This window comes from Diorhabda sublineata, chromosome 6 (genome assembly GCF_026230105.1).
Source record: "Diorhabda sublineata isolate icDioSubl1.1 chromosome 6, icDioSubl1.1, whole genome shotgun sequence".
In the NCBI taxonomy this organism is placed as follows: domain Eukaryota; kingdom Metazoa; phylum Arthropoda; class Insecta; order Coleoptera; family Chrysomelidae; genus Diorhabda; species Diorhabda sublineata.
This window is the reverse complement of record NC_079479.1, coordinates 7,239,843-7,264,027: the sequence shown is the minus strand read 5'-3', so window position 1 is coordinate 7,264,027 and position 24,185 is coordinate 7,239,843. Positions and strand designations below refer to the sequence as shown.

Here is a 24,185-nt window from a genome sequence, read left to right as displayed (position 1 = left end):
GTAGAAACTTTTTGAAGCTTCTCTGTCCATAACTTTCTAGTCTTCTCAAAATTCTGGCATATTTTTGTCATTTACGCTATTAATACTTATTTCATCTTTCCAAAAAATATGGGAGGTTTAATTGAAGATTCTTTAGGTTTGAATTTAGCGATTTAACCCAGCTTTCTTTGTACTGCACTTTTATTTATAAAAATTGCATATTTAAATTCTTCAATCAACATGCATTTGGTATATTATCAAAAAAAGACAAATTATTGTTGCATCTATTTCAATATTTCATCCTTCCTTTCGTCTATACGACAACAAGTAATAGTTCAATAGGTTTCTCGATACCACAATATTGTCTGTCGAAGATTTTTATTACTATATATTTACCCGCTTACTTAATCCTTATATCCATCTACCCTGGCGGGTGTAAGTCGTGGATTAAATTCCTTTTTTATCGAATCTTTCTTCCAGAATTTTTCCCATTTCTTTCGATTCGTCATTTGTGGTAGTCCTTCTTGTAGTTTCTTCCTCCTGTTTTTGTAATCCTTTCCTCACTCATCCTTTACGCATGTCCCAACCATCTTAATTGATTTTCTTCTATTCTATAGGTTTATTTTTAATATATGTCTGTTTCGTTTCTGATATGGTTTAATCGGGTTTTGCAGTCGATTTTCCAGAGAAATCTCATTTTCGTAGTTTGTATCTTTTTCCTCTTATTTCCTTCTCCCGCTATCGTTGAGCCGAGGTATTTGTCTTTGTTCTATTTTGATATCGTGTGTCTTTGCTCCCGTGCTCATGATCACCGTCTTGGTGTTAATATATTCGAAAAAGTTATTTCTAAATTAACATTAGTTGACACGTCGATCGTTTTATGAATATCAGAGGGAGTTGTAGTTTAACTGACTGTAAACTTAAGTGTTCTTGTTGTTGTAATATCTAATCTAACCTAATATTTGCTAATATAGAAAAGCCGATTAACTTTGGTCAAAGTAAATCACTAGCTCAGAAAACAGCTGACGGGTATCAGTTAAAACACTTCAATTAAAGGGTAATGTACTCTATTAACAAGACTTTTAAAAACAAACTGTGATATTAGTTTATACAATTATAATGAAAGATTATCTTCTTCTTATGTAGTAAAAAATATTCCTGACATGATTTTCATCATAATATTATTAAATAATATATATAATATATTATAATAAAAGAAAACAGTTAATTTACAAAATATTAGTGTCATTCTGTCTTCTGTCCTTTCTCTCGTAAATGACATCTGGAGCACTCTATATTTAAATCTATAAGCATTGCTTCATCCCAGCGGACCCAAATATCTTCATCCCTAAAGGTCTTCCTTGGTAGAACATTTCACCATACTCATCAGATTCAGCTTCACAATTAGTTGGAAAAAAATCGAGATAGGAGTGGAGAAAATTGATTTCTAGAGGGATATTTTTGTGGCTTTGAGATTGAGTCCAGTTTTTATTTTTTTATTCTATAAAAATCCATTAATCACTTTTTTGAAAGATTCCCAAACTTCCTTCTCTCTTATTTTCACAACCACAAAGGTCGGAAGCGAGTATTCGGGGAATATTCAATTCAAGTGAAGATGTGTCCATCGAGTGTTTCACAGGAATAAAACCAAATTTTTGCGCCGTTTCATAACCATGGATGAAATGTGGGTCCATCACTGATAAGGGAGATAAGGCTCCTTAGAAGACAAAAGTCGTTTTATCTGCTGGCAGGGTTATGGCATCATTTGAGCGAAGAAATCAAGCAAAAACTGACTCATTTCGCTAAAAATAAAGTTTTTATTCATCAAGACAATGCACCAACTCACACATCCGTTGTAGCAATGGCCAAAAGTGTGAATTGCTACCTCATGTACACTATTCGCCAGATTTAGCCCGTTTGGATTATTTTCTGTTTCGAGACTTGAACAAATGACTCGGTGGTCAAAGATTTTTCAATAATGAAGAGGTGATGTCGGTAGTTAATGGCTATTTTGAGGAGCTTGCCGATTCTTATTATAAAAAGGGTATCGAACCTATTGAACATCGCTGGGAAAATTGTATGGAGCTAAAAGGAGATTACGCTGAAGAATTGGGCCAGGTACTTCTAGGACCATCCTTGTAGTGAGCTGAATGTAATAGAAATAGTTTCTGGATTATGATTACGTCATTTTTTACTGGTAGACTCAACGTTTCGCCTACTATTAGAAAATAGAAAATGAATTCTCTTCGTATTTTTGTTCCAATATAATCAAATATAATTCTGCTCCTAGCTTTGGAATAGCACAAGTCGATTTCAGTCTGGCGAATGTGTTAAACTAGGAGTATCTAAATAAAGAGTTTGTCCTTTCTATTTTTGAAGTAGTACTTTCACTCTGATTATCATTTTTTTATTTCGTAGCCTTTTAACTTTGCTATTTGGTATTTATACAATGCTTATTAAATTTCTTCAATGGTCTAGAAATTCTAAATAGATCCTATTAGATAGAATAAGTGTAATTCACTACAACTTTCCAACGGAAAAACAAATAATAATTAGAAACATTCTGAGAAAATAAAAATAAAGCTCGACAATATAATTAAAACGTTTTGGGGTTTCTTAAGGTCGTTTATTTTAAATCTATTTTTTTCCTGTTCCCAAAAATAGAACGTGAGTTTCTAATTTTCAAGTTCAAAATTTGCCAACTCAAATACGAAATGAACGGTCTATTTATAAATTCTACTATTGTGCATGGTCCACATGTTTACTTCACATTCGCGCCAAATAAGGTTATGCATTCCTTTTAACCAAATTTTGGAAAAATAAAATGTTATTTGACATTGAAATTTATCAATAGGAATAAAGTGTTAACATACAAGTACTGTCTAAGTAAAGTTGGCCCAAGTATAAAAACTATTTTTTTAAGGAATCTACCTATTTATAAGAAACATATTTATTAAATTTTGATTAAAAAAGCTAAAAAATATTTCATGAATTAGAAATGAATTTCAAAATATCAGTGAAACCAAATAACCACTTGGTTATTTTGCCTAATTCCTTCTTTTATTCGTCTTGGCATCCTATCAATAACTTTTGTTCGTCATGTGATGTAAATTTGTTCCATATTCCTTGAATGCTAGTTGGCAATGTTGTACCAGCTCTTGCCGGATTCAATCTGAGCTTTTTGTGTTTGACATCGAATCTTCAACTTTTTTGTCCGTATAACAAACGGCACTGTATTGTTGGAAAACACATTCAATACCAATTCATCACTTGTGTACAATTTGTAGTGTTATTTTAAAAGACATTGAGGTACTTATCAGCTTTCATAATACCTTTCACGAAATGTAAGTTTTCTACTCCACTAGCTGACACGGATCGTCAAATAATAACAAGCCAAAAACTTTCTTTTTAAGACTATCGTCATATGATACTTCCTATTAAGTTGTTATGACACAGTTTATACTATAACAAAAGCATACTTCAAAGCTGATTTCATCTCTTGAATTTAAGGAGTTCCATTAGATTGAATACCATAATTCCTGCTCACACTAGTATATTTTTCTTCTGAATATTTGCTTTTTTGGATAGTGCAGTTAACTTCCACTTCTTCGTTTATGAGTAACCAATCCCGTTACTTTAATATTGCTTCAAATTGCAATTGTTGACTTTTCAATAATGTGAAGCATCTTGAAATTTTGAATGCAAATGAATAATAGCTTCTTTTATTTCGTCAAAAACAGCTTTACCACACGCCATTTCAAATATGAGTTGTTAATATTAATGCATGTAATTGAAATGTCAAATTAGGCTTCTTAGCATCGTTAAATATTATTATTTGTTTTACAAAACTTACTTTATCGAAGCCGTTAAACACATCATTCAACATAATTGTCTCCTATTTTTATAAAGAAGGCCGTTTCATCATAAAAACTCTTTGTAATATAACCTTGTCGGTTTGGTAATTTCTAGATAAACATTCCAGGAAACCAAAAATATTACGAATAAAATTTTAATTTACTTTGAAATAAATTCACAAATAACATTATGGGTAATTGAGCCAACTTTACTGAAACTAATTTCGTAGGAAACATTTTCTTATTATACGAGGGCCGTTTTTTTTAACCTCCGATTGGCTATGTTTAAAAGACAAGTTCATACAAAACAATTTTATTACCAAAAGATTGATACACTTACGGTTACTTTTCGACATAATCACCGAAGAGATTGAGACATTTGTCATATATCTGTGGACAAGCTTTTCAATACCCTCTTTAAAGAAAGTTGTCGCCAATGAATTCAAGTAGAGTACAAAATAGACCTTGAAACTCCGTTTACAAAGCAGTAATGGGGAATCAGTGGTTTTCTTTAACCATTCTGTCAACTCGTTGAACCAGGTCATCTGAAACGACAGATTTGCGTCCTTGGCCCTCTTCATCATTACGGCCATCTTTAAATTTTCAACACCATTCACACATAACACCATCATTCATGAAGTTTTCCCTTTACACATGACTCTTTCTTCGATGGATGTCTGTGGCACTGTGGCCTTCAGCCTATAGAAAACGAATCACACGTTTACGTGTCTGTAGCACAACGCCGACTGAAGTCTGAATGTCAACAATACGGAATGTTTAGTCGCAGTCGCCTACGGTGCATGCCCGCTTCCTTCTGCACGCGTAGCATCTGCACGGAGCGATCGGAGGTTGAAAAAAAAACGGCTCTCGTAAAAGAATCTTGTTTAGAAATTTATTTTTCCAATTATTAATCGCAATTTTATCTTCGAGTGGATTTTTTTTTGTAAATCATGACACGAGTAACCCTAAAACAAATTTAGAAAATCATATAATTATAGTGTTACGAGTATATTAGTTTACAACTAGTTTTGAAACCTAAAAAATATTTATACCAAGAATTTTGTAATTTAGAAGTATTATTTCAGCACCTCGTTTTAAAAAATTAACAGTATTATGCGCGAAACATTTTTTGAACGTCAGAAAATGTTTCAGTCGTTAAGTACCTTGGAATTTTCTTTCAATTTAAAAGAATTCAACAGCAATACGATAACTAAACAAACAAAATGAATATTAAAGTAGTAAAGAAGTGTTAAAGTCTATGAAAGTGTATATTGCCCAAAAAATTGATCTAAGAAATCATTAAATTGATTATTCGTTACCCTCATTCGCCGATTCATCGTACAATTTTATATTCCAACTACAATGAAATGTAAAAGTCGTTCTTTCTTGATTAGCTGAACTTCTTAGGTAGACTCCTCTTAGTGATGGGCAAAAATTTTTATATTTAAAAGATGTTTAAGAGATATAATTGTACTGAATTAAAAATATTTTAACGGAATCTGCTAACTATACTATTCGCACTAACGCTCTTTTTACTAACACTCGCTATATTGATATCCTCCTGTATCTACTTTTTATTGTTTTGTTATTATTTCTGTTTTTAATTGCATTTTATAATTCTTTTGTCTATTAACAATTGCATATTTTTTATAATATATTAAGTGTAAATCTAAGTAAGACATTAATTTTCGAAATATTCGTTTCAGAAAACGTGAGTGTTGAAAAAACAACTACGAAAAATCCAACTGCAACTACAACCACAGGTAAAATTATTTTTTACTGTTTAATATGCACAATAGTGTTTTAGACTACATTTTATTCACGAAATAACGTACTTTCCTAAGAAAGAATTTTGGTAAAATTGATAACTCATGCATCATGGATGCAAAAAAATCACGCAGGCCAAAACCTCATCAAGTTTATTTCTGCAAAATCTTTTAAATTAAGTGACAGTTGGGGAATGGAAGAGTTTCCATATAGAGCCATCAGTTTCCAAATGTGCAGAAGAGAAACTAGGGACAATACGGAGCTTGTTAAGATCTAGTTTTATATTCTAAAATCACTGTAATAATGATACTTTTCTTTAACTATTAAAGCATGTCCTATTGGTTACCAATGTAACTGAGGATGTACTTAGAAGAAATCCGCTCATGTCTTTGCGAAGCGGTTTCCTACTTTGTTTACCGAGATCTTTTTGACATGGTTTGTACGAAGCAGTCCACCTCGATTTTAGTTTCCTGGAAAGGATTCGTTATTGAAGCCCATATGACTTCCTATTCAGATATGACTTCAACTAGATTATTCCGTTACCGACTAGACCTAGATCTGATAGTTGGTATATGTTCCCCGTTGATGTTTAATTTGCGGAGGGTAAACATATATTAGCCCTGATAGATAAGTATTCTCGTTTCCTATTAATGCAAATGGTTTAGTCGAATTCTATGTCATAAACTGTAAGGATCTGGTGAAAATTTTAGGATCTCTGACAGCCTCAAATGAAACAGTGCTAAAGACTATTTTCTTGTGAAAATTTTGGAGTTTCTGACGACCCCAAATGAAACAAAGCTAAAGAGTACTTTCTTCTCATTTGTGGGGTGAATATAAACATGTCAAACCTTATTGGGCAAAAGCTAAAGTACTTCAGATGCTTTTTAAACGCTAAAAAGATTGTCGAAGCCTATGTAGAAAGGACCAGCAGAACTGGATGTATTTAGATTATCACACCACTGCTCAGCAATCACTAGCGTCAATGCTGCACGTTCGATATTCAAATTTCTTTACCCTGCTGATTACCTACTTACTATTGAGTCTGCAGAGAGCGTAGAAACTCTGGACGAATCACAAGTAGCACATTGTATCCCATATGTTATAAAAAAATGTTTTAAAAAAAAGTAACTAGAAATAATAACTCTTTAACAAATGAAGATACCGAAGAAATAGAAACAGTAGTTTCAGTTATTTAGGAAAGTACATTTACACAACCCACTGTAACCAACTTAAGAAATCCACCATCATTTTTACATCAACATTTCCTTCGGGAGACTACTGGATCCCTGCAGTTGGTGTTTACCTTAGAGATCTATGAGAGTTCCAGATCTATTTCAAGACTATTATTATTTGTCGCCCAAAGAAAATATTCTGGCGTACACTTTTAATTTAAACAATCATTGATTTACATTCAATTAATCAATAATAATTCTACAACACAAGAAAAATTTGTTATTTCAAAGGCAACACTGATAAGAAATTATTATATTTCGGAACTAATCAATAATTTTCAAATAAAACTATATAACACAAACAAATAGTTTCTATAAGATTATAACACAATAGTGCTAGTTTCGAAGTTTTTTTAGGTAGATAATTCTCATTTCAACGGAACAATTTCAAAGTTTTTAGACTATATGTATCATTTTGATTGAAAAATTTTGTTATGGGTTTTCTCAAGAATCAAAATTTGGTATTATGAGATATTAATAGATACGAGGTATTTTTGGAAAGCTTCAATAAGTTTCATAGTTTTAAAACTGGTAAATAAGGCAGATATGGACAGATACGGCAACTTTTAAACAATCATAAAAGCTACTACATTATCACCATAAACATATTTTTACATTTCTTCAATTTTTTTAGCACTTTTTCTCAACTTAAAGCTATAGTATATTGCCGCACTAGTCGTTTGAATATGATCACATTTCGTATTCATTTTATGAAGATAATACTAGGGATGGTACTTAAGTCGAAACATTTTTTCCATTCCATTTGAGGTACTTCCAAAACATGTGATTTGAACGCATCAATGGCACTTCAGGTGTAGAAAAACTTGGAACTCGAAAGGACTGTACGACGTATGACACAACAAATGGTGTAACGTTCATAATTGACAGTTCTCCGCTGCTCTGATGGAAATGTGGCGATATGTTCCAAAAAAACAGGCGACCTTTCGCTTCGAAGTACATCGTGCGCGAACAGCTTTTGTTGCATTTGGCAAGTCTTGACAGATCCATACATTTAATTGTTGTTAAGTTTTGGGTTAATTTGCATATATCCATGATTCATCGCCTATAACGTCTTTTGAAGTACCGCGATTGAATTTTTTCATCACTTCATTGCACCAATCAACTCGAGTTTTTTTGAAGCGAGTCTCAAATTAAGCGCCTCAATCTGACGGTATGTCACAAGACAATCTTGCAGTATCAGTTTATGCACAGCATCGCAGTTTTCTGGCACCACAACCGTTTTTGGATGACCTTCAAGAAATTCATCCTGTAGCGAAGCGGTACCACAATTGAATTCGGAAAACCAGCGAAACCCGGTGGCTCGACTTGGTGTTTCATTGCCAAAAGTTGAAGTGAATTGATAGGTACACTGTTGTTGGTTTAATCCAAGTCGAAAGTCATAGAAAATCATCTTAAACAACTTAAGAAGCAACCCTCGTATTTTAACATTAAAAATGTAATATCAGATTTGAAATATTCGCATCATTGTTGCCATATTTCAAAATGATCAGAATTAATAAAAAATTTATACTCCGACGATTTCTTAATTATGTCCAAGACAATGGGTCCTCAAATGCTAATTTCAGGTAAGCTGTTTAATATTCAATATACTTTGAATTATCAGAAATAGATTTTTGTAATCATACCCGAGTGAAAATAAATAATGAGAAGTGTTTTTTCTGAATTATGGTAAAACGGTGAAAGTAAGAAAAAAATCTTCAAATCATAATTGTAATTCTTTTAATTTTACACCAAGGTTTACTGCAGTTTTGGTTATTATTGAAATTTTAAAAGTCTTGAGGGATAATGATAAGAATTGAAAAATTCATAGCACGCTGAAAAATTCAGATTTTTTATAAAAACCAAGAATTTTAATTCTACGAAATTTTCTAATTGTTCATGACAAAGTTCTGGCAAATTATGAATTGAAAATCTCATTTTTAATTTTATAAATGCTCCTAAATGTAAAATAGTAAAAAAATATAAAAGTACTAAAAAATTTAATTTTCAAATTTTAACTTTGCCCACCGGCATATTGTTTCAAACATTCCATTTGATGACCCATTTTCTTGGACTATAACGAAACAACACATGGTTTGCTTGTATTCTAATGGCTTCATCAAGTTGGACCGATCGAAAAGTATGAGCGTATACGAAGAAATCTATAACAATTATGATAAACACAATTTTGAGTATCTCATGAAAAAAGGTATTTAGAGTCTTTGCTAAAGAGCAATCACAAAAAATAAGCACACATACCATTAATGGTAATATCAGCCTTAACACAAATATTTATTATTTTTATTTCCCTTTCCATAATTGGTTCAGTTGGATAACTGCTTTGGGAATTATACAACTACAATGCAAAATAAATCTAACAAATGATGCTGGAACAAAAAAATGGGTTTCACAATCATAAAATATATATCATTTTGCTCTAGGTAGGTAATTGTTTATTGATCCAAATGGTAATGAGCGTTGATGAATTGCTAAAATGTCACATTTGTACTGCATTTTTGGTATATCTGATATATCGTTTTAGTTGCCTTTATACCAAAAAAAATTCATTGAAATTTCCAAAAAGTACGTTGATCTATCTGAATAATAAGTCACGAAAATGAATATTTGAGGCGTTATCAGTAAACAATCTGTTCTGAGCGATTATCTCGAGCTTTTATCAAAAAATAGTAGTTCGTTTATAACCATGTTTAAAGATTTTTTTTATATTCTCCATAATAATTTCACAAATTTTTCAGTTACTAAGGCTACTACTCAACAACAAATAACGAAAAAGCCTCTATCCCCATTCGCAAAATTCCAACAACTGGATAAGCAAAACAGCCTCAATACTCCACCAGGGTAAGTATTCATAATTTTCTAATCATTTAAAAAAAACAAAGAAGCTGTGATATATTAATACAAAAAACATTGTTTTCCCATTAATATTTGTACAATAGACCCATTTAAATGACCCAAAAAACTTTTCACATAAATTATACAAAGTGTAGAAATCTAGTAAACTTCGCACAAAACATTTAACTTCAATACCAGGGAGTTCTTCCTCTACTACTACTAGCTACTGGATTGGATGGTTGCTGAGAAAATTTTTTCCATGCCAACAGAATAGCTCGCTCTCTCACTCTTGCAAGTTCTATTAAGCAGATAGTAATCTTTTTAGAAATTTCAAATATGCTATGCTCCATTTCGTTGAAGTTAGAGCTGCGCAGTATCCACTCTAAAAAAATTAATAATTTCTTTTAAATACACCACAACAGTCCTTCCAATTCAAGGCTATACATTGTTGTGCAAGGAATCTCTTTCTCTTTCTAGAATTTCGCATTCATATACCACACATTTTTTAACAAAATAGGAGAATACAATCAAAAAATATTTCTCCGGTTCTACGTCATATTTTATAACGAACATCTGGAGTTTTTAGATTCACTCTCTTTCCCAGTCATCGATAGTGCGCTGTACATGATTTCTAGCAAATTTCAATCTGTAGTGAATGCTAAGGCGCTTAATAGTTAATTCGACGTTTTTATGTTTTCTACTGTTACTTACCTTTCTACCAGTGCACTGTTAGTTTCTTAATATCTGTATTGAGTCATCAATTTGACTAGCTCTTTTCTTTTCTTAACCACGTTTTCTATGGTAGATTCGAGATTCCCTAAATCTTCTAGCCATGCGAATATAATTGTCCTTAACACTTAGGAAGTAAATTGGTCACATAACACCTAGTTTTTTCATCTTGGAGATCTCACACATACATCATTGCTTAACTGACATGCTCGATTCATTTTAAGGAAATATGGAGCTAACGAACTAATCCACATAACAGAATAACCAGCAGTCACCTAGAAATTTCGAAGAATACTTTTGTCAAACTGGAAGAATGACTTGAAAGAAGTACTTTTATTCGGCTTGAAGCACCAAAAGTACGATTCGGTGATAAGGATCTTCAAAGAAGATAGCTCGTACGAGGACAGTTAAATGTTAGGGCTGCTTAATTTACCCCCAAAATATGCTTGAAATCGAGTTTTAATTAGTAAGAGGCCAAACTAGCTTTGAAAATAAGAAAAAAATACCAGTAACAAAAAAGAGATGTATGCATATCTGATCTTATCCAGTTGATCAAGACTTCTAAGAGCTCTCTTCAACACAGCTTCGTTAACAACTATCAGTCTTTTCCGGTGAAAATTTTATATTTGCACGCATATTTGCCGCATCCACCTCATTCCTCCAGTCATCACGGTCCAATGCTCTCACACCTAACTTCCGAAGATTCTCTTTAACATCATCCAGTCATCGTTTGCGCGGTCGCCTGGGCAACTGCCTGGACCTTATTAAATTTATTTCTGCTAACTTTCTGACACCATTATTACATCGCTCTTAGTGAAGGTCCAAACAATAAGCTGAAATAATTTTAACGCATGTACCTTATAGGTTGTTTGGGTTATTGGGTTTTTCTGGTGTAGAAAGTAGGTTGCCATTCATTTATCCAGCCTACGTAAACCAGCAGAATAGCCATTTGGTGATACTTATTATTGATGATTTATGTAGTAAGCTCTTCGACTATTGATTTAAAAGAGAACATGGACATTCATTTGAAATTCTCTTATTTGCGTAAATATTATTAAAAACCTTTCTAAACAAATTAGCAACATACAAGAAATCTGAATATTTATCTGCTTGGCAATTGGAGTTTGATTGCGCTCGAGTCCTGTGTACAGAAGCGCACAAATATGTGTTTGCTTGATTTCGAAGTGATATCCCTCAAGATGTTCTTTCGAACACCACGAAGGGAAGGACGGTTCAACAATAGGTGAACAGAAGCTTCCTCTTTGCATATTCGATATTGAGCATTTTGTACTTGAGGTGCTGTAGCCAATAATCAACCCAATTATCAACTTTAGCTGATTTATTTGGAGTTGAATGAAAAAGGTTTTGGTATGTTGACTATTCGCATTCTCACGACAGAACTTTTCACTAATCCTTTCATTTCCTCCGACCACAGCCTGTATAGGGGCTCACGCTATTCGTCAAAAGATTTGTACCTCATGAACCACCGCACCGAGTTAATTGAGAGATTATCGGTTGTCACAGAAGATAAAGAGCGTTTGTGCTTTTGGTTCTTTAAATGTCCAGCTCAGGTGAAGTATGAATCTCCAGGCAATACATCCTTTATATATTAAGTATCATGAAAATAATTCTTATAAAAGGTCGATACTTTACTAGAAAATATTACGGCACTTTTATAAGAAAGTATTTTGCAGGGAATTATATCTTCCAAATTTTTGAAATTTCTAGTTTCGTTTCTTTTTCACTCAGTTATCGTTTTTCGTTTTCTCCTATCTCTATTCTTTTAGCTTTAACTAAGTACCCAAGTAATTTTTTGTGTCAGCCGACAACATCCCGACTAACCCATTGGAAGGAGTCATATAATATAATAATTTAGACGAAAAGCGGGCGAGAGTTAAGTAGTTGTTATAGTTCTTCCAATATCAATTGCAGAAGGCAGTTTTGCGAGGAACAATCAATATTTCATAAATACGCACGGCGCTCATAACAAATTAAGAAATGGAAATAATGATTACTCCCCATATAAAATTCAGTAAACATCTAACAAGCCGTCAGTCCACATGGAATCATCATCTGCACTGTTTACAAATGAAAACATCGAATTGTAAACATAAATGCATTTCTATTGGCCGAAGCCGTATGAACACAATTTCTTCGAAATATTCCTGCGAGAAAGTCTGCGATAAGCATTGGCGTGGCTTGGTGAGATTAATTCAATTCATAAATTCCTTTGAATAAATAGAAATATGGCATTCTTTAGATCATGAGCGAATGAAGACAATTAAATTGCACAGTGTAGTGAAAATAAAGACAAGTATGAATTTAATAATAAAGTTTTAGATATTTTGTGAATCCGAAAGACGTACGGTTTCCAAAGAAGACGTATTATTTTGTTAGAAGATTTAGACGTTAGTTATTTAGGTGCTTAGAAGACTAAACTTTATATCGTCACCGACTTTTTGATATAAATTTTTCATTTAACCCACCAACTATTTCATTCTAAATAATACCAAACAACACGAACTGAATTAGAACCCTACAATTGTCTATTACAATTTTTTATCGTGTAAAGACTCAACGAGATCCAGATTATCTGATAAAACTTCTTATGATTTTAATAAGGTTATGCAAAAAAATCCTTTCCGAAAATATCACAGGATACCCGTAAATCAGTATGATTTATATATGAGTGCAGATTCTGAAAACTTAATACTTTTAAATTTAGAATACAGTCAAGAGTAACGTCATCTCACATTGCAGTAGCTTTTTATTTGAAAATTACACTATTTGGCTCAAAATAAATTCATCTATTTCATCCAGTTGTTCACTGGCAGCTAACACCCTCATTATAAATACAAACCAACGAAAAGTTTTATATCGTAGGCTCAAATAAATATCATGGTATTAACGCGTTCTGACATATTTATGAGCTTGCTTTGTACTTATCTCTAGTAGTTTCAATATGCATTTATAAACTTAATCTTGATACGATATTTGTTTGTAACAATTTGGAATTAAGGAGATCCTTTCGCCACCACTAGAAAATAAAATTTAGTAGATTATGATGAAAATAACTTGATTTTATTATAGTATAATAAGAGGTGACGGAAATATGTGTAAGCTGCGATTTGATAGGCTTTTATCCGTATACTCATCTTAAATATATTCGAGCTTACAGTATAAAAGAATAAGTATAATCGTTGAATCAATACGTATTCTTGGTCTATTTACGCCAATAGCAAAGATATCGATTTCGTGAGTGTCTATCCTATGGAATCAATAACGATTAATTGTTAACATAGAAAGACGAGCACATTGTGGTCTCAGTTACTAAAAAATTTTTTTTCAATTTCAGGAGGGGTCAATCCCTCTTGATCCCCTGGTTACGGCCTTAATTTTGATAATGTTCAATATTATTTCTAACATATTTCAATTCAATATTTACTGAATTAATATCTGTGCATATGCTAAAGATAAATTATTTATTTGTTTGCCTACTTGCGAATGTTCATTATTATAAACCAAGAGCCAGTGACCAATTTTAGGTGGTCGTTTGAAAAATCATGAAACTTTTCATAGTCAAATCTTAATACCTAGAGATGCTGAAAAGCCACATCTGGCAGCCCTATCTGGCTGGGGTGGGGTGAACTAGCATAAATTATTAAAGAGGGTCAGATATAAGACTTATTTTTGTTAAAGTATAAGTCATAAAATTCTAGGAAATTTTAACAGAATAAATAAAATAGATTAATAAGTCACAATATCTAATGCCAGGAAGAAATTCCATCACCAACAGTATGCTAGAGCGAAAAACGTGTCCGTGCGAGTGCGAGCAATGCATATGGAAACCTGTAAGTTAGATTGAGAGCGCTGATTGGGCATCTGTAGACTTTATTGGACGTACATTTAGAATGATATATAATGAAATAGATTTTTCGTTATCATGTTGAGATTTCACTTTTGAAAGATATTTCTGTAACTTTGACGATATTAAAACGGATAATATTCTAGGTATCCTTTTGGGAGTTACAATTCGTAGAAGGTCTAGCAGAGTTCAGTTTTACTCGTGCGTTGATTTTGTTATCAGAATAAATATTTTGTACTGAAGTATTGCAAATATTTTTTTTTGTTAAAGATTGACAATATATTCGTGTAAATACAATTTTAAAGTATTGTGAGGTATATTTCTACGTGTATAGATTTGTCTACTCCATTATAAAATATATATATATATATATATAAAAAATCGTTTACTATAAACTTTTTTTTAAACTCATTCTTACAGTTGCATTTTTAAAAGATGATTTGTGCAATTTGCAAAAAACTGGTGATAAAATTTTACCGTTTGACACAGTAGAAAAAGTGAATAAATGTAGGAGAATGTTAATCTGTTTTCATTGAGGACAACAACAGAATAATTCCACAAACATAAATTTTGTATTTTTTAATTAGAATAATAAAGTTTTTCTTCAATTATATATATCCAGTTTATATATATATATATATATATATATATATATATATATATATATATTTTACTCTCCACGTGTGTTTTCACTTACGTTAAGAATATTTTAAATGTACGTCCAATAAAGTATACAGATGCTTAATAAACGCTCTAACTTACTTAGTCACTCTAACTTAGAGGTTCCCATATGCATTGCTCGCACTCGCACGGAGACGTTTTTCGCTCTGGCAGACTGTTGGTGATGGAATTTCTTTCTGGCATTAGATATCATGACTTATTAATCTATTTTATTTATTCTGTTAAAATTTCGAAATGACAAAATTGGATATTTTTTATAAATATTCATAACGTTTTGTCAACAAATGAAGTAACAATTCTCTCGAAAGTAATTTCCTAGAATTTTATGACTTATACTTTAACAAAAATAAGTCTTATTTCTGACCCTCTTTAAAAATTTAGGCTAGTTCACCCCGGCCAGATAGTGCTGCCAGAAGTGGCTTTTCAGCATCTGTAGGTATTAAGATTTGACTGTGAAATGTTTCGTGACTTTTGAAATGACCACCTAAAATTGGTCACTGGCTCCCCTTCTATTATACCTAAATTTCCAAACCACTCCTTCAAAATAACATGCTCAAAATTACTTTACCATTTTCTCAAAATCAATTTTGTGAATGTACTCGCCCATAAATATCATTAAATACAATAACAACACTTATACTATACATTTCTGATATCATTTGAGCCTTATACATAAACCCTACTAGTGTTAACCTTTTGTTTTTTTCAAATATGCTTGTTGCTTGATACTCTTTACTATATATTAATACCTTCGCTTGGTCTGCAGTACCCCTGGTACCCCAAAGAGTCCTGGAAATGGTCCCCTTTTTAAATTTACCGATCCTGCAGTCAGCCTATCGGCGGCTACCATCAAAGATCGTCTGTTATTTTGGTGTAGAATGAAGACAAAGGAGTATGAGGTATGAAAAAAATTTGGAGAAATAGCTGATATAAAGCTGCTTAAAAATGGTGTTTAGAGCTAGAGCTGCTTTTTTATTAACATTTATTTGTAGACCATATGTTTTTTTCATTTATTGAATCATGATCCAAAGTTTCGTAGTATTTGGGAGCGAGACTTCTCAATTTTTGAAATTTTTGAGGGTGGGAAATGAGGGGAAAACCATTCTCTACGACTTTATTGGCTGGAAAGTTCACCTTGACGTAGATTCACCCCGTTAAACTCACGCTTTTGATTGGTATATGGTGATGGAATCACATTTCGTCTACGGTTATGTAACACCCCAACTGAGAATATAGAACTCTGTACTATACTTGTACAGCCACAGTAAAACAGTTTTATCATTGAAATTTATAGTGCAGAATTTCCATAGTATTAGCTCTGATTTTATTGATTGTTTTACAAAAATAATTCTCCACTAGCTGAATAACGCATCAACACATTTTAAGAGGAAAAATTCCTGTTAACGTGAACAGTGTCCTTTCAGTTAAGAGGCTGAAAATTGAATGAATGAATAGACTTATTGACTCGCCTCAGCTGTAAATTTTAAACAAGTGAAGAAAAAATCTGTACTTTACTTACTTTATCCTGAAGCCTTTCTACTTTTTCAGGTGTAAAGCTAAAATATGTTAAGAGTTATAAAATCTACATTATGCGATTGTTGGAAACTGGAGAGCAACAAAATTTCGAGATTATACTATCAAAAAAGTAAAACCAAGATTATGATCATTTAGAATAAATTTTCAGTTTTGATTTTACAATTAATAAAACGCTGATAACTGATGTATATCTATAGTATCATCGTTTGTTTTGTGAAGAAATCATTTTTTATATATTTACTGTATACACTCTACTGTTTGGGAGGTCCAAAAATATTAGATATAGAGATAATGATAGTCCCTCGACATATTTTCCCAATCGAATGGTCCAGCTAATTACCATTGGAGTAAAAATCTTTATTTTGATATAACTACTTATTGCCAATACAATCGGGGCATACTTCACGAATATTTGAATCTTTTATCGGCCTTTATTATTCCCCAAAGTTTTAGTTTTACTTCTTCGCTGTAAACCAGAAATCCTGTATAGGATTCAAATTCCCTAAAGAAATTATCCAATGTGATAAACGGAAAGGACAACAGTGGCACTGGAAAATTCATTATTATAACAAATTTATTTCTCTGTTCATAGAAAAAAGTATAAATACATTTGAAGGCCATGGTTTTACATGGTTTTACGCAAAGGTAGAAATTAAAGGATATAAAAGAGTTGCTACTTAAGTTTTGCAAAAAATAGCAAAAAAACATTTTTAATTGGATATGGTTTTATTGTTTTTCAATATTATCCATTGAAATCAACACACTTTGCATATGCAAAGGGAATAAGGGACTTTGGGAATAACAAGAAACCATTGGGTACCAAACAAGAACTGTACGGCGGATGGCCCATCAATTCGATGTTTTGACTATTTAAAAACGTTTTTGTTTGAACTGATGCTCGCATTGTCAAGGTGGAGAATGATTCGTCTTCTGCTATTGGTTTTCGTGATTTCTGGTATACAAATGGAACGGCGGCCATGTATCTACAGTTGTTCCGAAAAAACAAGAGAATATTTGCTGCGAAATGCGTTGTGCGTGAACAACTTGTACGCTACGATCTTATGGACGTCTTTTGAAGCACCGCGATTGAATATTTTCAGCATTTTTTGCTCCAATCAACATAAACTTTTTTTGAGCGATTGTAAAATTATGAAGTATCCAACGCGAACAAATCTTTTTGCCAAATGTTCATGAAATCATGAGTGGAACTTAATGCCCAAGTATGCCTCAATCTCACGGTAAGTAAAAAGAAGGTCTTGCAATATCAGTTTACGCACAACATTGAAGTTTTCAACAGCAAATTTTTAGGCGATCTTCACGAAATTTATCCTGTAGCGAAGTGGGACCACGATTGAATTCGGAAAACCAGCGAAACCCGTTGGTTCGACGTCATAACCAAAAGTTAAAGGGAGTTGTTGGGTATACTGCTGTTGGTTTACTCCGCGTCGAAAATCATCTTGTAAACAACTTAAGTAGCAACCCTCGTATTTTTTTTTAAGTGGATATTCCAAAATTATTGGATAGCAACTATGATCTAAAAAGTACCAAAGAAGAGATGAGTGCTATAAAAAATAGAAATTTCCTTTAAATTGCATTACATTTACAACTTTGAGATATTTTTGTGGAGTTATTTTTTGCACTGCATTAAAAAACAGCTGTTGTATACTTTCCTTTTTTTTAATTTGTTGATGGAAGCGTTTTGTATATTCTTATTATTTATTGTTCTATTTTGTGTGTCTGCTTATATCTGAAATCCAATGGAGCCAACTAATATTGAATTGAAGCTGTTTATGGAAACAATTAATTTAGGTTGTTATCACTTTTGCAGAACGTTCAACTAGACAATTTCTCTACCAGCTGGGCGGATGGACTAGCATTTTGTGCCCTCATACACCATTTCCTACCAGATGCTTTCGACTATCATGCATTAACGCCAAAAGACCGAAGACATAATTTCGAACTCGCTTTCAGAGTTGCCAGGTAAGTTTATTGAACGTTTATGAAATTTTAAATTACTAAGGCTGGTTCTACAATAAGTCACTTTTCGCCGACGCATATTGCACGCGACATTTCTGTACTATATCAGTTTGTATGACGAAGATTTTCTGCTAGATTTGGTGTTTTTAAATTCTTATTCTTAATCCACCTCTATCTATAAGCATCATAAATGATAAATCTGTCTATACTTCTTGAGTACATCTTTCTTCTGGAACATTTTCTGTACTTGTACGTGGAGTTTCAGTATCTTCTAGGAAAACTTGGAGATACTCTTTTATAAAAAAGTAATATTAAAATTAAATTCTGCCCCATTTACCTAAATACTTTATTTCAATAATTCGACTAGTGTACTCGAGGAATGTTGAACTATTAAACTTCCAATAGTCGCGCGTGTATCTACGAGATACATGGCTAACTTTTTGCTAAATATTTATTTATGTAATACCTCTAGAAAATGGAGATTTGCAGTAGTTCTCGGCAGATGTATCTCGAAGCCTTTCCTAGAACTACAATCGGCTGATTTCACTTTTACAACCCCTGGCCACACTAAACCCGTCCGACCGCTGTATTTGTATCTGGTAGATACAGCGCGACCAAAAGCGGCAGTTTATATTCAGATTTAGTTGGGATAAGTTCTCGTTCATTTCGACGTTTTGTAATTGTTCAAACGTAAATTTTATTGTTTTTAAGTGTTTATTTGTTTATTTGGATATACAAAAAATGAAACGTTAGTTTCATATGTCCCGAAAAAAACCGTAGTCCTTATTTCCAGTTTGCATGTGGCGTCGAACGAAGTGGAAGAAGATGCTTCAAAAAAGCCAGAAATAATATTATTTTATAACAACACAAAATCCGGCGTTGATGTGGTCGATAATCTTTGCGCTACTTATAATGTTGCTAGATCAACTAAGAGGTGGCCTATGGTAATTTTTTACCATTTACTGAACGTTGCTGGAATCATCTCGCCGGGTGATATTTCTTGGAAACAAAAATACGTTTGTCACAAGAAGAGAATATTTGAAAAAATTAGGACTCGCCTTGCTAGACGAACAACTAAAAGTGAGGGCCCAAATAAAAAGTCTTCCACGACAAACCAAAGATTTGCTCAAAAATTACAAAACCTTGGAAGCACAACAAGAAGTTCAAGAGGCAACACCTGGACCAAGTAAAAGAAAGCGATGCGAACCATGCTATGTAAAAAATAAGAAAACGTCAGTGTCTGGATATTGTTGTAAAAAATGTGGAATTCATTTATGTATAAAGCTTCATACAAATATGATTTGTAATAAATGTTATAATAAAGAAATTGAAGAGGGTGATACTCCGATTAATTTTATAAGTTTGTAAAATATTTTGAATAAATAATGTAACTTAGTTCTGTTTATAACCTAATTAAAATTTTACACATTTTACATATAAAATAATTATTTTTTTTACTTGAAAAAATGTTAAATTAAAAGTGGAGAAAAGAAGTATTCATATAAAATTTGCCGTATTAATATATTAAAAATAATAATAACAAAAAAAAATGTATTTGATATATGTATCTGCTAGATACAACGCGACCAAATACGTTAGAGATACCCGCGCGCCTAATGGAAGGTTAAAGACCCAATATCTGTCTTAAATACTAAATTTTATCATATACAAAACCTATAATTAATAAGAATTATGGATAATTATGGTCGTTTAAACAAAATAAAAGTATGTCATCTGATACTCTAATGGAACTTCAAGCGTCTAGTCGTAAATAAGGCACATTTGGAATCACTTAACTATGAGGTTGGTTCCCATTAGGAGTGATCAGTGTACAAACTACTTCAACTACCAAATCTTATCGTATACAATAAAAACTATAAATAACCAGTAGACAAGAGACATTTATGGTCTTTCAAAATCACATTAATGTAAAACAAAAATTAGGTAATCCGAGACGATAAGTTAAGGGAGGGTAAATAAGGGACACTTTGTATCACTTATTTTTTTCTTGTAGAGATGAATGTTTAACTCATTCTCTCACCTATTCTCGAGCCTATGTTTAAATTGGGGACTCAATCAGGGTTTAATCTGTCCTCCAGATGTGTAGATTTCCCAGAAATGAAAGAAGCAGAAGCTGAACTACATTATCTAGCTAAAATATACTTTTCCTAGACTGCTGTAAAGCACTAAACGTACATGACGTAATTTGATTGGAATGTACTCTTGTATATTTCGCTTTTTCTTCTGTTAAATATATTCTTTTGATAGCATCTAACGATCGTTTTCTATGTTACTTGGACTGCTGGCTAAGATGCTGTTTAAGTTTGATTGAGATAATAGCCAGAGTTAAAAAAGGCTAACAGCATTCCATTCAGATCTACTTCCATACTTTTTCAGCGTTGAAATGGTGTCGTAAAGAACTTTTTGATGCAAATGAGATGGGAATGTTAATCAGAAGTACGATATATGTGTCGTCCATCAGCAATATATGTTTTCAAGTGATAGTTACTTGAATAGGTCTATTTTTCAACCATTTATGTGGTTAATCTTATTTCCAATCTAAATTCTATATATCACCAAAAGGTTTCGGTAGTTAAATAACTTTTCAATCACTACTTTGAAAAAAAAACTATTTATTAACCAAAACAATTGATTAAACTTGGTTTCAAATTTCAAACTATTAAGAACCCAGTAACCGTGTACAAGCTGCCTAAGATACTGAATCTTGTGGTATACAAAAACAAACTATAAATGATTATGATATGGATATTTATGGTCGTTCACAGTCACATCAAGACAAAAAATAAGTAATCCAAAACGACACTTGACATTACTTGTCTATGAGGTTGATTCCCTTTAGGATTTGTCAGTGTACAAACTACCTTAAGTACAAAATCTTATCGCATACAATAAAAACTATCAATAATTATGAAACCAGTAGACAAGGGACATTTACTATAGTCGTTCACTCTCACATTAATATAAGACAAAAATGAAGTAATTCGAGACGATACGTTAATGAAGGTTCAAGTATCTAGTCGTAAATAAGAGACACTTTGAATCACTTAACTAACTTTTCAAGAGCAACTTTTCACTTCCAATACCATGACCAAGCTCCTCCTCAAAATTGATATCCATTTATTTATCTATGGTCCTCTGTTTATTCACTTTCCTTGGGATCTAAATTGAAAATGGAAAACTCTATATAACAGGTGATTTCTATTTAGGTTATAAAATTTGATTAAACAAAACGGAAAGTAGAGGTGAAAGCATAAAGATATTACCATAATAATATCTGTAATATCTCTATGGGTGAAAGACATTCTTTCAAAACTTCTTCTTTCCGATTCCACCTCATCTCCTATTTGCGAAGATGAAATGAAATTTTATTTCCAATCTTATGAATTTGTTCTTTACTCGAGTTTTGTTTAATCTGTTTTTTTTTTAGTGAAAAGGCTGATATCTTTCCTCTACTTGACGTTGACGATATGATAGCTACTCGAAGGCCTGATTGGAAATGTGTATTCACTTATGTACAGTCTGTTTACCGACGCTTCAAAGATGAAGAAATCTAAAATTTCAAATAATTGTTTGTGTTTTTATATGTTTGTACAAATATAGATAGTAGTCATTTAAAAATGTTAGGAGCGTAGTAGACTTTTAAAAAACATAATCAAAATAAGATAAATATTTTAGTTACAACTGAAATACTGTCGATTGCTAGAAAAAAACGAGGTACAAGGTAAATATACAAGGTACATCACAGTCAGTTGATGCCAGTTTGGAGAATTTTTTCTCTAGATTAAAGAAAAGTGTATCGTAATGTTTTCATTTGAAAAGAATAATATTAAATCACAAATAATTTAAAATGAGTTACAATATAAATATATTTTTCTAAAAAAGTCGATTTATTGCATGCTGGGATATGTGCAATAATTTACAAATGACTTTTTTTTAAATTTATATTTCTACATTTATTATTTGCAAATTAATTTTTATCATGGTACCTTGGAAAACGTGTTATACACAAAATTACGTTACCCTTGTTACAATAATCTCGTTCACTGGGAAGTGTATGATACGCTGCGAAAATAAGGAATCAAAAAAAATTTGTGAAATTATAACGCAATAGTCGTGTTTTATCTTCACTTCCTTTACTTATCGATTTGTTGCTTCAACAATATTACCAGAAATGTAATTTTGTCTATTTCACAAGCGGTGATTTTAACGTTTTCACTTTTCTTGTCTCCCATTCTGTCAAGATGAATTTCAATGGACTCTGCAATATCTGGCACAATCGGGGAAGAAACCTAATTCTTCATCTCGTCAAAGTTTTCTTCGTCCGTCAATTCATCTGCTTCAGGAGGAAAAGCAGTTATATTCGCCTCAATTTCTTCGGAAAATAAATATTCATGAGCTGCCTCTAGGATTGTAAAAACGTTCGGCCTTTTTTTCGACATTTTTGAATATAGAAATTAAAATAAAAAATCTAAATAGTATTCCAATACCGCTTCAAATCAAGTGAAATAGTTGTTAAATTATCAGCTAAATTCTGAATAACAATGTAAAATAGCAAAATAGTAAAAGTCTGATGTCCTCAAACGAGAACACAGAATGCTAAAAGGTGGAACATATGTTTCAAAAAAAAATTCAACTGATGACCATAAGTAATCCACTCATTAGGCTATTTTCTTTCGCACAAACGTTTAAAATAATTAACAATATTATTTAATTCAAAGTGTTGATTAATTTTAGGACACTTAATGTACCTTGTATATTACATATTCTCCGTTTAAATTTAATCAAACTGTTAAAAATATTTGTATTATGTTGTAATTTTAAAATCTAGCACATGGAACTATATGTGTAGTGCATTTGTTAGATGTTAACTTGCTCTGTGATTTTCCAGAAGCATTTCGAGAGATGCGATCTCTTTCTAAAAAGTGATATTTCTTACAATTTTTTTACCTTCATCTGCCCAGCTGTCAATTTAGTTCCTTAGGATACGTGTTTGCAAGAGAAATTATTTAATTTTCTATCGATTTCAATGAACATAAACTTTTTTTTGTTGAACAGAAAATTAAATAACAAGGATTCTTACAGCATTTACTTATACGCGCTTATTGATTTACTTACATTTTTATTCATAGAGGGATGTTGCTTGTTATATTCTTACTCTAATAACCGGCGTTTGAAGAAAATTTGCTAACATTTTTTATATATACATAATTGTATTTGCTGAGTATTTTTACTGTCATGCCCAACTGCACGATAACCATCGTTTGTTAAGCACCTTTATATACTTAATTTTAAGGTATTATTTATATATGTATCATCATTCAACTAATAAATGTTTAGATTTTTTTTGGTTTTATTTTTAAAGACCACTTAATTTTTAAGGGATTACCAACAATGTACACAAGATCAAAATCTTGTTAATTAGTTTGTTTGAAAACAAAGAAATTCAATGAAAGTATTTTGTTTACTCTGGGGGTGGCTTATGCAGTATAAGTGTTGCAGTTCTCTTATCCTAATGAAATGAACATAAAAGACAAAACAAAGAATATACAATATTATCATCGTTTTACAGTCTTTGGAGAAATTCGTAGATATTTTTACATTACCTGATGGAACTATAAGAATAATACCGGTTTGTTTTGCTAAGCTTCTAGTCTAATATACGAAATATGGCTATTACGAGACTAGCGCTGC

The 24,185-nt window shown here is 32.0% G+C and overlaps 1 protein-coding gene across 5 annotated transcripts in view; it reads left to right on the top strand.

The window, feature by feature from the left end:
• LOC130445484 (mucin-2-like) overlaps window positions 1-23,841 on the top strand; it is a 116,315-nt gene extending 92,474 nt beyond the window's left edge. For 2 of the 5 annotated variants that reach the window (XM_056781119.1, XM_056781118.1), the window contains exons 14-18: window positions 5,540-5,596; window positions 9,589-9,691; window positions 15,727-15,859; window positions 18,325-18,476; window positions 21,922-23,835. In XM_056781119.1, coding sequence (XP_056637097.1) covers window positions 5,540-5,596; window positions 9,589-9,691; window positions 15,727-15,859; window positions 18,325-18,476; window positions 21,922-22,048 — 572 coding nt within the window. In that variant the 3' untranslated portion in view covers window positions 22,049-23,835. Of the gene's footprint in view, window positions 1-5,539; window positions 5,597-9,588; window positions 9,692-15,726; window positions 15,860-18,324; window positions 18,477-21,921 lie in introns of those variants that run through there. The other 3 variants (XR_008910059.1, XR_008910058.1, XM_056781117.1) reach the window with 2 other exon arrangements.
• The last annotated feature ends 344 nt before the right edge of the window (window positions 23,842-24,185 follow it).